The 17477-nt window shown below is 33.5% G+C and overlaps 1 protein-coding gene across 2 annotated transcripts in view; it reads left to right on the top strand.

Annotated features, from left to right (window-relative positions):
* Window positions 1-17477, top strand: part of LOC145245783 (protein unc-13 homolog D-like) — a 513002-nt gene that overhangs the window by 383889 nt on the left and 111636 nt on the right. For both annotated transcript variants that reach the window (XM_080107524.1, XM_080107446.1), the window contains exon 22: window positions 13248-13280. In XM_080107524.1, the coding sequence (XP_079963650.1) occupies window positions 13248-13280 (33 nt within the window). The remainder of the gene's footprint in view (window positions 1-13247; window positions 13281-17477) is intronic.

Raw genomic sequence — 17477 nt, 5'->3', positions numbered from 1 at the left:
TCTACCACACCATCTACTCAAACTATACAGATACCCATTTAGCCTAGACGTCGTTTCTTTATACACCTCCATTCCTGCACATCCAGCCATTAATCTCATGGCAGACATTATAGCATCTAAAAACCCACAATGCTTCGGAATTACTCCAGGAGATCTCTTACAACTCCTCCGTATTATAGTAGACAACACTTACTTTACTTTCCTACAAAACACGTTCAAACAAGTATCTGGACTACCCATGGGCTCCAGTCTATCCGGTATTCTTGCCATTGCTTATATGGACAAACTCGAAAGACACACCCTTAGTACCTGCTATTCTTATCTCCTTTTTACTAGATATATCGATGACATTTTAATTATCACATACTCCCGCGAAGAAGCTATTAACATTTTCCACAAATTCAATAACGCAGACCCAAACTTAAAATTTACTATAGAACACCCAGACTCTTCGGAATCTCTTTCTCTACTTGATTTTAAAATACAAATAAAAAAAAATGGTGCCATATGCACTGAATTCTACAGAAAACCCGCCAGCAAACGCCTCTTCGTACATTTCAAATCTGCGCTACCTCTCAAGGACAAACTAAACTACGCACATGCCGAAATCTCACGCATACAAGACAAATGCACTAACATCTCCGACAAACATACACACACTAACAATTTCCTACAGACCCTCTCACTAAACGGCTATCCTAATACGATCCTATCCTCACTTAAAAAGAAAAAACGCAACACCCGACCCTTCTCTAACAATTGTTTTCTAAAACTACCCTTCCTCAGTGACAAAATCTCATCTTCAATCCGAAAAGCCATCCGCAGCGAGGGGCTCAACATTCAACTCATCCACACTGGATCTACTTTAAGACAACAGCTCAACCGAAAACATCCATCGCATACACCTTCCCCTTGTTCACTCTCTAATTGCCCAATATCACACACAGGTTTATGCTTTAAGAACCACGTTGTTTACGACCTACAATGCGCTAAATGCAGTGCATCTTACATCGGAAGCACTACCAGATTGCTTCATCACCGCATTAAAGAGCACTTAAACACTACTGCTTCGTCGTTCTATAAACATATTCGCACTTGCATTAATTCAGAACCAGATTTTCACATCAACATTCTTGCTTCTTCAAGAAACGTAGGTCAACTTCGTATCCTCGAATCTTTAATTATTTCAAAAAATACTCCCACACTAAACAATAGACTGGAATTGAGCTCCGCTTTTATAATATAAGTTTAAAACATAAGAAAAACAATAATTAAAAAAAAAAAAAAAAACCTTGCTTGAATAGTCATCTCCCTTGATTCACAAACGCAACAAGTATTTCAAACATCAACTGATTTATTTTAACGTTCTCCTAACGTCATTTTTTGTTCTATATTTCGCGGTATCACGTGGCAAACTCTGCGGCTACTTTTCCAATTTTGAACACTCTTCCGCTGTCTTCTCTTGAAAATGGACTAATAAGTCTGAAATATATTGAGATTTATATCACCATTGAATACAACAGAAAAAAAAAATTACTGTTGTTTAGAGTTAAAATTTGTGTGAAAAAGAAAAAACAAACAACAAAAAAAAGAACTTTATTTCTTTTGTTTGCATTTAATTTTACTCTATATAAAAAAAAAATCTCGCATTGTTCTTGGCTTTTAATTTTACCTTATAATTTATATATATATTTATATATATATATATATTTATATATATATATATATTTATATATATATTTATATATATATATATATTTATATATATATTTATATATATTTATATATGTATATTTATATATTTATATATATATTTATATATATTTATATATATAAATATATATATTTATATATATATTTATATATATATTTATATATATATATTTATATATATATATATTTATATATATATATATATTTATATATATATATTTATATATATATTTGTATATATATATTTATATATATTATATATATATATTTATATATATATTTATATATATATATATTTATATATATATATTTATATATAACTATAACTACTTCATTTATTCACATAAATTTAATATACGAAAGTATAGATTTATGCGTAAACTTTAAGTATTTACTTCAAAAGTGCTCAATACGTAGGTAGAGCTAGTTAGTAATTTATAAAATATATATGGCGATTAAGCTACACTGAATATTCTGCGTTTCATCCAACTATAGGATTCGTCAGGCTTATACGCGAATTCTGTGGTTGCTTCTTGTTTTTATATATGTTGAGGATTTCTAGTTAGCCAATCAGCTTTCTAGTATCCACCGCGCCCCTTCCTATCAGCCAATGGGCACGCATTTTATCAAACAAAGGACCTGTTTTAGAACTAGGTTAGTGGTTTTAGGTAGACGTTCTCCTTTTTTTTTTATACATATAAATATACCTATGTGTATATACATGCATATATATATATATATGTGTGTGTGATCGTTTATGTATATTCATGTTTATTTAATTTATTTATTTGTTTGTTTTCTATTGTTATTGTTAGTTTTAAAGCTATTTTGTATCGCTATCCTAGAGTAAGTTTTATTTTGTGAACACAGTTGTTTGCTATTTCCCGCCTACAGTTTAATAGATTTTGAGGTTCTTTAAAGTACAGGATAGAAAATTTTTCATGGAGGCATAATTTACATGGGTCGTCTAAATGTCTGCATGTGGTAGCTTGTCTCATTATTTTCCATTCGACTACCGGCGAATGTCCGCTTTCTTTGAGTTCCCAGTATTTATTCGCTAGTGTTGTTTTTATACGGTGTTTTTTATTTTTGAATGTACTTTTGTGGTCATAGTATCGGGTTTTTAAATCTAAGGAAGTCATGCTTATAGCATATTCTATACTACGGATATCGGCCTATATAGAGATGACGGACTAGCTATAATAAAAAACTTCAACAAAGTCAAGGGAGAAAACTTTAAGAAAATCATACACAAAGAAGTGAAAAACTTAGGCCTAAAAGCGGACGTATCAGCTAACATAAAAATAACAAACTTCCTGGACGTCACGTTAAACTTAGATAAAAACACATATGAACCATACTTAAAAGATAACGCTTCTGTCATGATTTCTCCGTTGCTTTTGATCTAACTCCGATTATTCATGAACCCACCAGTGTGCCCGACACTGATTGTCAGTGTGCAAGTTTCCTAGACCTTTTTCTTAGAACGTGACCAGAGCTATGCTCATCCTCCATTCTGTTCCCACTGGGATCTTCAGAGCACTTGGCTGTCTCAGTTAAAATAAAAACAAAATGTAATAAGTCCTCAAATGTACCTCTCCATCATACAGTATATCAATACTCTATGGCTGACTAGGATAGCTTCCGGACATTTATATCAAATATTCCTCTGCAATCCATGTTTAAAATGAACGTATTTTCTATAGTATCAGACTTAACTGAGTAGTTAATTGTCGGTATAGACCTCTTCATACCCTCCAAGAAATTTCAGCAAAAACCTAATAACCAGCCGTGGTTTTCTCCAAAATGTGCTGCTGCCATTGCACGCAGAAACCACTATTTCCACTGTTTTTAGCGAAATCCCGCCTTTAGGAATACCAGCAACCACTGTAAGAGAGTAATAATGAATGCAAGAGCTGTATGCGTTGTCCATCAAATCCAAAGTAGCTAAGCAGTGGCTTGGTTTTCATGAGTTTTGGTGAATAACAAACAAAGTCCTGAACTTAAGTATATCCTCTATCTCAACCATCATCACTGGACATGAAGTGCTCTCGTCAGTACCAGACAAAGCCAAACTCTTTGCCAAGAACTTTGCAGCAAATTTTACCTTATGCGATCAGAGCCGTTTACCTCTGTATCTCCTCTTGTGTTTGAAAGTACATGATGCGACATACAAATAACTTTGTGTGATGTTGCCAAGTTTATCAAAAATCTTGATTCCAGTGAAGCAACTGGCCCCAATAGCATTCCAATTATAGTGCTAAAAAAGCTTCAACCAGAACTAGCCCCTATACTTACAAAGCTGTTTAAACATTATCTTAAGGAGAAAACATTCCAACTCTCTGGAAAACTTCATCAGTCTGTGCGTATTTAAAAATTCCGGAGATCAGTCATTTCCCTCTCAGTACAGACCAATCAGTCTCCTGTGCATCATGAGTAAGTTACTAGAATCTGTGATAAACACAGAAGTGGACAACCCCCTCAGCAAATATAACCTACTCAGTGGCATGCAATATGGTTTCTGTACTGTCTGATCTACAGCTAAAGTGGTAACTGTAATATCTCACAGGATTGGTGAATCTCTTGACATGGGCTTCGTTTCTAAAGCAGTTGCTCTTGACATATCGAAGACTTTTGATAGAGTATGACATAAAGGTCTACTACACAAGATCTCCAACTATATATATAGTATAGCTGGAAATGTCTTCGCAGTTATTAAATCATTTCTCTCTGATAAGCTTATAAGAGTAGTCGTTGATGGGCTGAAATCAGAAACTCATAGAATTAACGCTGGCGTCCCTCATGGGTCTATCCTGGGCCCAACTCTCTTCCTAATCTTCATCAATGATCTCCCAAATCACATTCTTAGATCATTCGTCGATATTTATGCAGATGACATGACAACACTTCAAATGCCAGCAATGACAAAGATCTTTCTGATTCTTTCTCATATGGTCTTGAGAACATGATGCAACGGGGAAAAAGGTGGCTAGTTAATTTTAATGCATCTATAACCAAGCTTCTCTCTTTTCGTCATCAACACTCTGATCCGCATCTGGCCCCAATTGAGATGAACAATTCTCGTCTTGAGGATGCTCCATTTTTAGACAAGTTTCTTGGTCTGACCTACACTCCTGATCTGAAATGGAACACATACATCAAATCTGTTGCCAAGGTTGCTAGTAAAATGGTAGGTTCAGTCTACCGCTCCAGTAGATATCTCACTACCAATGCAATCCTATACCTATATAAGAGCCAAGTACGCCGTAGGATGGAGTACTGTTGCCACATATGGGCAGGAACTGCTTGAAGTACCCTATCTTGTCTTGACAGAATTTAAAACCGACTTTGTAACCTAGTAGGTGATACCTTTTCTCTTCTCTGCAACCTCTTTCCCACAGAAGAGACATTGTGAGATTGTCTCTGCTCTATCATTATTTTCATAGCAAATGTTCTACTGAGCTCAAATCTATGGTTCCCCTTGCTAATCTTTTACAAAACAACACTCGTCTAGCCAAAATCACCATCACAAATATCGTCTGCTCTCTATCGGTGCCTAAATCTAAACATGAATTCCATGAAAGCTTCTTTCCTAGAACTACCTGCCTATGGAACTCTGTTCCGCTGGTCTGCTTTCCAGCTGATTACAATATTGTTGTTTTCAAGTTCAGTGTATACAAGTTTTTCTAACGATTACTACATTATTGTCCTAATGACTGTTGTACACACATTAATTCTTATCCTTGAGTGGCCTCCGAGTCTTGATATGTGGTGACCCCTTTGTATAAAAAAAAAGATATTTGTAATATATATAGAGGTTCTGAGAACTCTGTAGAAATGGTCCAATGAAAAGCAACTCTTAACTAAAAGAATATGGAACCCAATGGTGAAGATAAATAAAATATTTTGAGGTTAAAATTGTCCTAAGTTTCCAACCCCAAGAAAATTATCCAGAATGAAAACATCTTCACCTCTGGCAATAAGAAATGGACACTGAAAGGAGGAGGATGAATATAATGAAATTATAAAAGAGTAGATAACCAAATTATTTCAACTTCTTAGATAATCAGTATAAATAAAATTTTGAATTCCACTTTGAGTCAAAAATATCTTGTATTTTTTGCCTCTCTTTTTATGTTTCTCTTTCATTTCTTCTTTTTAATTTTTTTCTTTTTTATGTAAAACTTTATCCCTTTCTTTCTATTTTACCCACTTTCGCAGATGAGAATCTGTTTTCTTTTTTAAATATCTTATAATCGCTTTTGCTGTCTATAACTTACTAGTGCCACCTAGCAGGCATTAGTGCTGATTATCAAAGAGGAGATAACTCAATTAGTCGAATTACGTAAAAAATCAATACAAAAAAGAAACCTTGGTTTCTATTTTGAAACAGTGTTTGCTCATATGTTCAACCTGAAGAATTCATGATTAGTAGGTTTGTATAATACAAATATTCTAAGTTAGAAATATTCGCATAGAAAATCAGTATTTTATAATCATGGCTTTGAGTCAGTGTTACAGGCTTTTGATTGTTGACCTTATCTCAACTCCATGATGATTGATTGGAAAAAGGTCAGCGATTTATAGGAGAATACACAGAAAGCAAATGAAGAAATCGTCTTTGCAGGTATGTTGATATTGTTGGATAAATCGATTGGAAATTGACACTACTTGTAAAATTGTTAAAGCAGAGGGGAGGGAGACTACAGATTGGAAATTGCCAATACTGGTGTGAGGAAATAGGACAGATGGGAGTAGAAAACAGATTCATGGCAACTAAGCTGCACAGAGGCTCCCACGTTTCATCCCCATGAGGAATCATCAGGATAAAATGCATTTTAACCTGACGATTCTCAAGGGAGATGAAATGCCTTTGTATAGCTTAGTTGCCATAAATATAGTGCTATATAGTAGTTTCTGGTTCAAGAATGTACTCATTTTATCTCGCACGCTGATTTAAAATGTAGCATGAAAAAACGGACAATTCTATTCTCCGCTCCCTGTAACCCTGACGTGTGGCTCCCTTGTCAGATCGCCGACTACCAACGTTGTGTACCGTGGATTTTTCATTCGACTATTCCTCTATTCCTCTTATGGCTGGATCATCCTTTTCCCGTTGTCGACTGTCGATGAGAACACACACAAAATAGAAATATGAACAAAGAAAAGAAAAACACAAACGCCAATGTTCACATATAAATTGACTGTTGGACTTGTGAGTGTGTCTTCTTCCCGTTCTAGTGATGTTACATTCTTCTATCTCTGTTTCACAGTCAACTCTAAAATTGTCCACGTCTCTATTTCACAGTCAACTCTGTAAAAGTCCAACTTTCATCCACCGTCTAGCGCATCTAGATGTCAATTGACTGTCTCCTCTGTCTTGGTATCCCAGGTCGCCCATCCCACCCTACTATTTCCTATCTATTGTTGATTGTAGGATATTTCCGATTTCTTTATTTATTCTAAGCTATTTCTTCTTCCTTTGTCTATTCCCCCCTCTCAGCATTTAGTGGCTCAAATCCACCCCAGAGCCACTTTATAGTATCACACACCTCCCATGCCCAACTTGTCATTTATTGCATAAATTACAAAAACACAAAATCATATGAATAATGAAACACCAGATATATGTCATTCACTTAAAAAAAAAAAAAAACAGAAACAAAAAAAGAACAGAAATTCGGCATATCATTTCCAACCCAGGACCACAGGTGTGCACTCAACTCTCCTGATATTCCAGGGGTATTTGAATACCCTTAAAAAACAACTCTTCAAAGCAATTCTTTTTTGACTGGCTCCAGACAACTGCTACAGCTTTTCATACCAGAGAGGGAAAATCAACCTCGCCCCGCCATCGAAAAAAAAACAAGAGGAATTTTAACCACCTTCAAAATAACAGGCATTCCGCCATTTCGCCCCACCCTCCCAAAAAATAAACGAGAAATTTTAACCACCTCCAAAATAACAGCATTCCACCATTTCGCCCCACCTTTCCTGAAAATAAACAGGAGGAATTTTAACCACCTCCACAATATTTCGCCCCACCCTCACAAAAATAAAAATAAAATCATGAGGAATTTTAATCACCTCAACTGTAACAGGCATAGTGCCACTCGCCTCTCTCCCTTTCTGCCCCCCTAAAAAAAAAATCAGGAGGATTTTTTTTGTAACCCTGACATGTGGCTCTCTCGTCATATCACCGACTCCCAACGTTGTGTACAGTAGATTTTTCGTTCGACTATTCCTCTATTCCTCTTATGGCCGGATCATCCTTTTCCCGTTGTCGACTGTCGATGAGAACACACGCGGGTCACAAAATAGAAACATGAACAAAGAAAGGAAAAACACAAACACAAACGTTCACATATAAATTGACTGTTGGACTGTGTGTGAGTGTGTGTGTCTTCTCCCCGTTCTATTGATGTTACGTTCTTCTATCTCTATTTCACAGTCAACTCTATAACTGTCCAACTTTCATCCACCGTCTAGCGCATCTAGATGTCAACTGACTGTCTCATCTGTCTTGGTATCCCATGTCGCCCACCCCACCCTGACTGAGTATGGCATAAAGGGCTACTTTATAAGATCGCCAGCTATGGAATAGCTGAAATGTCTTCTCAATTATTTAATCATTTCTCTCTGATAGGCTTATAAGAGTACTCGTTCATCGGCAGAAAACAGAACTCGTAGAGAACCTACTGTTTCTTTTATAAAAATATTTTATATAAAATTCTTTCAAGTTAACGAAAAGAAAACATTAAGAAATTTACATGGAGGGTTTGACCCTACAGACCACATCATGCAAAAAAAAAAAATGTAAATTTTCAAGTCTTAGAAAATTCTTTGTAGTTAATGAAAAAAAATTAAGAAATTTACATGTGGAGTTTGAACCTAAAGACCACATGATGCAAAAAAAAATAAATAAATAACATGCTGTATACTTACTCACAGTAGAATTTTCACGGTCCGTCAATGTTGCTAAGCGACGACATGGAAAAAATGGCTTTACCCATAATGGATAAATTAAAAAACGGTTTCGATTATCAATTATCGGTAATTATCAAGGATACTCTGAGACAAAACTTGACTAAGATCACTCTCAGACTTATACACTAAAGTTTTGTAAATTTTAAAGAAAATCTGTTCAGCCGTTTCGGAGTCTACAAGGAACGAACTCTTTCACACACACACACACACACACACACACACACACACACACACACACACACAGTTGCATTTATATAATTGTAGAGATAAATAAATATATGCCCAGAAATTATGAATGCCATTGTATAATCATCTCTATTTATTATTCAATGAAAATACATAGTGAATCTCGTTAAGTCTTTGATCCAAAAAAATTATCAGGTCGAATAAAATATGTAATCAATTGAAATTTATTTTATTATGAACATAAAGAATATGCTGAACATTTATTATGAACATAAAGAATATGCTGAACATTTAAGTAATGCATTGGTTAAGCAGAATTAAATAATTTTGTTAAATACCATGCTATTAGATTTAGCTTTGAGAATCCAAGTGATTTTATATGTATACATAGACATGCTATGAATGCGGTGAATTATATATATATATATATATATATATATATATATATATATATATATATATATATAGCTTAATACGGATATATGTATGTGTATGTGTGTGTGTGTGTGTATATACGAGTCCACTTACCCCTCACTCCTCAACCCCATTTCCTGCTATTCTAACCCCCCCCCCACTTATCGGTATCCCTTTCTTTTACACACCCCTAATAATTAGTATTAACAGTATTTACATTATTATTATTGGTAATAGTGGTGGTGATATAGGAGGTAGAAGTATTGTTACTACTGCCTTTATTATTATCATTATTATTATTGCACTGTTTTTAACGCTATTTCTATTATTATTATCGCTATTTCTATTATTATTATTGTTTTTATCATCATTATTATTATTATAATCATCATTATAATTGATATTATTATTATTACCCCCGCCATTGCTACCATAACCGTTACCATTAACTCCATCTTCACTGTTATTAACAGTAATTTTGAATTTAATTTCATCACAACTATTGGTAACATTATATTTAATGTTTATTTTTAATGTTTACTTTTAATTTTTCCATTATTTTTATTTTATTTATTTTATTTTATTTTTCTTAATATTCAATTTTACATTTTTTATATTCAATTTTACATCTAATTTATTTTCAGCTTTATTATTACTACTATTATTATAATTTTCATTTCTATTATCTTCCGTACTATTATAATTACCCTACTATTATTTGGTATATTTTTACCACTCTCATAAGTATCTATGGTTTCCTTACTCCCCCACTTTAACATCAATATATATACTTAACCTTTTACATCAAGCCATACGCACTCATAGTCATTGCCAACCTAATCTCCGACTGCCCCCTTTTGATCATACTCCTTATATCATAACAGTAGAAACGTATAAATATATTGCCGCATACTAGCTTTCAGTTTTACAACCTTACATAACCCCCCAAATTAATCAAAATTACCCACTCCATAGAAAATAGACACCCCACAAACCGTTAAAATAAATTACCACACAGCAACAATACACCCACTATTTAACCATAATACATATACTACTTAGTTTCAATACTGTGTAAAAGACCATATATAATCTTATATATCATACTATATATAATAAGCTTCTCCTTATTTATTTAGAATTCAATAAAGCTTTCCCCAACATTCTATAATTCCTCTTAATCTTTTTCATTCCCAATGCCGCATCTTCCCCATGCTACCTAGCATCTTCTCTACTCTTCTGATGAGAAGCAATAGGCTTCGAAATGCCCTGGCATAAAGAGTCCCTTCTATCCCCCAAATTTTGCCTGTATTCCGTTATTCAATAAATCATATTAATTAATATCTACCTATATATAGTTTTGTGTCTTCATTTCATACTCTTGTTGTCCTATTATATATATATATAAAGTTGTGTGGGTGTGTGCAACTCTCCTACAGTCCACACCACTGGACAGATCATGACCAAACCTGTCATGATAATGGTCTACCTCAGGATGGTGCACACCATTTTTCAAGGTTACAGTTAAAGGTCAAAGTCATAGACTATGTATATATACTCTCTTTCAGCCCACACCACTTGACCTATCATAACTAAACCTGGCATGATGATGGACCCCCACCTAGGGATTGTGCACACCATTTTTCAAGGTTAGTCAAAAGTCAAGATCATAGCCTATATATATATACACTCCTTGGGCTCACGCCACTGGACCTATCATGACCAAACCTGACATGATGATGGTCTCTGATCTAAGGATGCTGCAGTTTTTCAAGGTCAACGTGAAAGGTTAAGGTGGGGACTTTGCTGTACGCTTTGGTACCAGTAAAGCGGGTACCCGAGCTTACAGCAAAATTCTGCACAAAGTGTTGTGTAGTGTGTGGGGCGGTCATATTTAAGAGATGACGCTGGATTCATATTGGGCCAATATATATAATGATGATGAGGGAGAGATAGAGAAAAGACATTTATACATATACAGTTCTGTTCTGGGATGTTGGGACTTTATATATATATATACTGAGGGTGATAGGGTGATAGATGCACAGTTCTTATATTTCTTGTAACACATATAGAGGAGGAGGAGAGATACATATTCTTGGGAGAGTTATGCAATGTTCATAATAAGATGTGTAACACATTACCTTTTGATTTGTGGAATGATGACATGAAGACAAACAGTTGCAAATATCGATGGTGATTCTTTTATTTCATTGGACCGGTCGAATGATGATGACGTCAGGAATTCAAATTCATTCTACATAGTTTAATCTTCCTACCCTTTGCTTTCAAAGGGGAAGCTGACTACTCTGCCAACTGACTGACTCTCCTGTTCTCTGCTGACTGTCTAGCCTCAACTACTTCTGCTCTGATCTGACTAACTCTAGCTCCTATATTGAGAATTCCCCTTTTGCTATGACGTCAGAAGTGTACTTCTCAAACGTGACCAATTCACGTAGCTAAGCACACGTTTTTCTAAACACATTTCTGCAAACAAAAAATTCTCAACTAACCGATTTTTTTAACAATGTATTTTTAATTTGTACTGTTCATTCTTTTTAGCTGACATTTTTAATATTCAGTTTTGTAAAAGAATGAACAATCAATTCTTTTTACAATATAAACAATATCTAAGTATTTATAATAAAATTTAACAATAGGCCTTTTTAACATTCCGATTTCTAACATTCTATTTCTGAACCTTGCTTACAAGGTTCGAGTCTCGGCTTATCCTAATCTCATTTTCACTTATCTAATGTTCTTCTTATTTACATGGAAAGGGGCGGCCCTTTTTCCTGTAACAAAAGTACAAGTATCGTTGCTAATATATATATATATATATATATATATATATATATATATATATCTCCACTCTGATGAATCATAGACGACGAAACGTGTCAGTGGATAATCATATTTTAACAATATATATATATATATATATATATATATATATATATATATATATATATAATTTATTTCTTGTGTGTAAATGTAGTCATATCTTGCTATGATGTGTAGACCATTTCGATCATTATTGATCTCATCAGGCAAGAAAAAATTTGAAAATTAAAAAGTTGAAGAACTGTTTATAATTTTAGAGAAGGAAAAATAGTTTACCATGTCTAACGTATGGCATGGTTTAAAGGTCTTAAACCTTTAAACCAATGCGGGACTTCGCTGATTACAATATGGGTCAAGTAGTGAGTCTTTATGATGGAGAGAATCAAATTTACTGCCAAAAGTGAGAATTTTACTTTTTCCGTGACCATGATCATGATTTTAACCTTTGACCTCGGTATCCACAAATTAGATCAGTTCTTTTTTCTTTCCTTCTCTTTTAGCTTATAGCACATTTATTCTTTTGTTTCTATACATTTTTATTATTATTTGATTTTATCTCTTTCTCTCTCTCTCTCTCTCTTCCTCTCTCAGTCTCTTTCTGTTTTTGTTTCTTTCTCTATTTTTAAGTGGTATCACCACATCATGTTGCCTGAAGATACTAGCCTTCTGACGTAAAATGCACCAAAAATTGATGTTATTGCTTTTTTTCCTTCCCCTTTGTAAAACTCAATCATGTTCTGCAAAGTCAAAAACAAAAACAACCTAAATCAAACACCACGAATAAATATTTGAAGATACAAACAACTTGAAGGATAACATTTTTTCCGAAATTATTGGATTCAGTGTTAAATAACGCAAAAAGGGTTGATATGTCGAAAAACAAAACAAACCTTCTTAAGCTCTTTGACTCTTTCACTTTGAAATCTTCCCACTCATCCAATATTAGATTTCAATCCATTTGATCCAGTACACCAGCAAAAGAAACCGTTTCCAGCTAAATTCTTATGATGGTTTCCCAGATTATTTTCGTTCACAAAATAAAAGGAAAACTAAACAAAAAATAAAACCATTCTAATTACTTTTCCCTTTTTTATTTTTGACAGCAAGAAGCTGAATATTATCAGACGTTACACAAGGTGAGAGATTTTATTTTTTATTTTTGAAAAAGCTTATTAAAAGTATATGCTGAAAAAAAAAAAGAACAATTTAAGCTATTTTCCTTTTTGTCTTGTATTATTTATTCATTTTATTTACATAGATTTTTTTATCTTCGTTTTTAATTTGATGCCTTGATACTTTTAGAGAGCAAACCTGAGGTTATAACTAGGATGCTGAATTTTTTCATTCAAATAATTATCCGGACTTCAGATTACCCAAGTTAAAAGAAAGGATATTCGCATTTGTCACAAGAATAGCTGACACAATCTTTAGTGGTCCGAAATGGTTTCAGATATTCAACCAGCTGGATATATATATATATATATATATATATATATATATATATATATATATATATATATATATATATACACACACACACACACACACACATATACACACACATTTACTAGCGGGACCTGTGGAAATTCCACAGGGGACTGATTCATATGTAATATAATGATGTTGGCATTCTGTAGATATTCAGCGTAAATGGAGACGCCCTGATATTACTGTAGCTGTTTTGTTAAAACTGCAAAATTATTGATCTAAGCTAGCAAAGACGCCCGGTGTAGCCAGGTTGCAAAATATGCGCAAATATGATATTTTAATTCTTGCAATTTCAAAATTCAAAAATATGTCTGTATGACTTGGGTTCATCAGCTTGAATCGAAATCAGATCCCAAACTTATATATATATATATATATATATATATATATATATATAGTAAAGCACATAGATTTGAGTTAGGAATCATGTGATTGGTACGAACAGTTATCTCCACGCTGAAGATTTTATCAACATCTAATATACATGTATATGGATAATGATAAAATATTTTTTATTTATTAAACCAAGCAAGCAAGCAAGCAAGCAGTTAATCTGTCACCGTCCCTTTTTTTTTCTCTATATAATCTTTTCTTTTATGCCGCATCAATATCTTTCTTTCTAATAAGCAACTTTATTTTACTCCAAGAAAGCCTCGTCTTGCTCTCAGCTAGGATTTTTGAATCATTCATCAATCTAGCCTACCACCTCGAAAATGTTAAACTTATTTCTGGCAAACAGTATAGATTTATGCAACCTTGTTGCACTCCAGATATCCGTCCTTTTCGGAAACATATACCATACACAGAATGAGACAGGCAAAACCAGGGCAGTAGAGTTTGGATATATTCTAAACTTTTGACATATAAAATAATTTAGTATAATCTGATCGTTCTTAGCTAAAAGAAAAACCCATGTCATTTTCGATAGCCAAACGACATCACATTTATACATGTGTGCCTCCTTGTTTAATATGCGGACCTTTATTATTCTTGATCTTCATACACAAATAACCTGATGCAATCGTGTCCAACATGAATATATTTGTAATGACGCTATGATTTATTCCCAATATGCAGGCAAATTGAATGCACACCCACCCATGAAAATGGCATGTCCAGTCTGTAGTTGAATGAGGCTAAGAATAGATGGTCACATTCGTTGATACTAAGACAAAGCTTCTCTTTTAACAGTTATAAGAAATCTGAGAGCCCAACATTAAGATTCGGTATAAAATTCACATGCAACATGAATTGAAATAAATATATTGAAGATACTGTAAAGTCTGCTGCAAAGATGGTAGGCTCCCTCTACCAAGCTAGTAGATTTTTCATGCCTGCCGGTATTCTGTGTCTGTATAAAACCACCATTTGATCATGCATGAAGTATTGTTGCCACATCTGGACTGGTGCATTAATAACTCTTCCATTCCTTGTAGATAGGGTGCAAAAAAGTCTCTAGTCTAACAGATACAGCACTGTCTACCAAGTTCCATCCCTTGTCCCATTCGTGCATTCCTGTGCTTATTTTACAAGTAATTCGACAGAATGTACTCCAATAAACGTACTGCACTTATACCCTTGTAATTTAAATACTCCTGACAAACAAGACTAACAGCAAAATCTCACCCCTTCAACATAAAGGTTTCAAAATACTGAAAAACTTTCTACTCTAATAGCTTCCGCCTTCAAACGCTTTGTCTTTGAATTTCCCTCTCTGCTTCTGATCTTCTCAACTGTACCAGCATAAGGAATTTAAATGTATGTGAACAAATATCTTGCTACACAATTCTCCAATTATGATACTCCTTATAAATCTGGCTCTTAAGGTTTACAATATGATTTTTCAAGTTCGAGTTTACTTTTAATGGTTTAAGAGATGTCCATGAACGGTATACTACTAGGTCTTTTCTAGCATAATATGTAACACAGCATTTCCCTTAAAGATTGTCTTTAAGATCTTTTTAAGTCCACTTCATCGCATCAATACATCAATAACCCTCAGCATATTTATCAATATATGAAAACTACTAAGTAACAAGATAACATTTCTCACTGGATTACTGTCTTCTACAGTATTCACTATTCCACAAACTTTCCAAAATTATCGCTAGTCAAATGTGCCTCAATGTGAGATTCTGTGTTTTTATATAAGCTTGGAAATGGACTCCAGAGTGGACAAGATGCATTCTTTCTCTCTGTGGTGCAAATTGATTGTTGACAGAAATAGAATGCTTGATCTGGCTGACAGCACGTATTATTTAGTGTGTACATTATTCCTTGCCAATTGTAATTCTAGACTGAACAAAAAATATTTGGCCTCCGTCTAACCAATTTTTTTAATATATAAAAAAAAACTTCATAAATATTTTATATTAAATATTATCTCGTTTGATTTTCATGAACAAATCTCGATATGATGATCTAAGATGACCTATATCATTATTTGATCTATCCCTCAAGTAACTATTTGGTCTCCAACTAAGTTTCCATAGTTTTTTTTTATTTAAATTTTAAAGGTTAGATAAAAATAACAGCTAATTAATCATTAATGTTAAAATTAATTAACTTAAAAAGGTTCAAGAAAATAATAATTGATTAAAATTTATATTAGATTAAAGTTCCTGCTATTTCTGTAAATTTAAATTTTAAATGTTTCAATAAAATAACAACTAATTAATCAATAATGTATTCTTCCTTTTCGTTTAAAAGTTCTTTACAAGATCTTCAATATTTCATTGATAGAAATCAAGAAACAAAATAAATAAATAATAATAAAAGGAGGCATCAAATATTTTCTTAACTTGACATCCTGTTTAAATTAATTCACATAAAAATAAATAAAACAAAAAACAGATTACAAAATAATTCTAAAATAGAATTCTAAAAAGAAAAGCAAAAAACAACAAAAAACAGAACAAATTACAACATTTTTAAATATGATAGATTCCCTGCTCTGACCTTAAATGGAAGACTTACATCATATCTATTGCTAAGGTTGTTGATAAAAATAGTTGGATCATGCAATCACTCCAGAAAGTACCTCACTCTTGTCATGTAAGTCAAATATGTCCTAAGATGGAGTACTGTTACCACACCTAAAAAGATGCCACTCAGAGCATTTTTGATAGAATACACAACCGACTTTAAAATCTAGTAAGAAATGTCCTTTTCTTTTCTCTACGCTTTCTTTCCCACAAAAAAAAAATTGCTAGAATTTTTCTACTGTATTGCCATTTCTATGGTTGGTGATCGACTGAGCTCCAATCTGTGGTTCTCTCTGTAAAATATTAATAAAAAAAATGTCTAGTTAAAACCACTGGAAATCATTTTATTTTCTTCCGATATTTACCTAAAAATAAACAGGGCTTCTATGAACAAAGTTTCCTCCCAAGAAACCGTCTGTAGAACACAGTACTTCAGTGCTGCTTTCCAGCTGACTACACCATTCTCTTAAATAATCAGATTCTGTCCAGTTTCAACCATCATTACTAATCTTCACAATATTGTTTCACAGTCAACCCACCAAACTCATTAAACCTTATCATCGAGTGAACTTTGAGTCTTGAGAAGTGGTGGCTTATTAGTACCTATTTATTATGCCTCCCCACAGGACAGAGTTAGACATCAGGGTTGTTTTTTAACGTGGAGAAAAGGTACAAAAATAAAAATTGTCTCAGTCGTGAAGGATTTCTCCTCCACCGAAAGAGAACAAGAAAATGAAGTGCAGCATCTGAAGACTAGATACTACACTTTGATCTTGACCAAAAGGCCAAGGTACATTAACAAAAAAATTTAAATAAAAAAACAAAAAAAAAAGCGACAAGTTTGTTGCCAATACAATGCTA

This window comes from Euprymna scolopes, chromosome 1, assembly GCF_053919585.1.
Source record: "Euprymna scolopes isolate OS-2025 chromosome 1, ASM5391958v1, whole genome shotgun sequence".
NCBI lineage: Eukaryota > Metazoa > Mollusca > Cephalopoda > Sepiida > Sepiolidae > Euprymna > Euprymna scolopes.
Note: the sequence above shows the minus strand (reverse complement) of the source record. Positions and strands in the feature narration are given on the sequence as shown.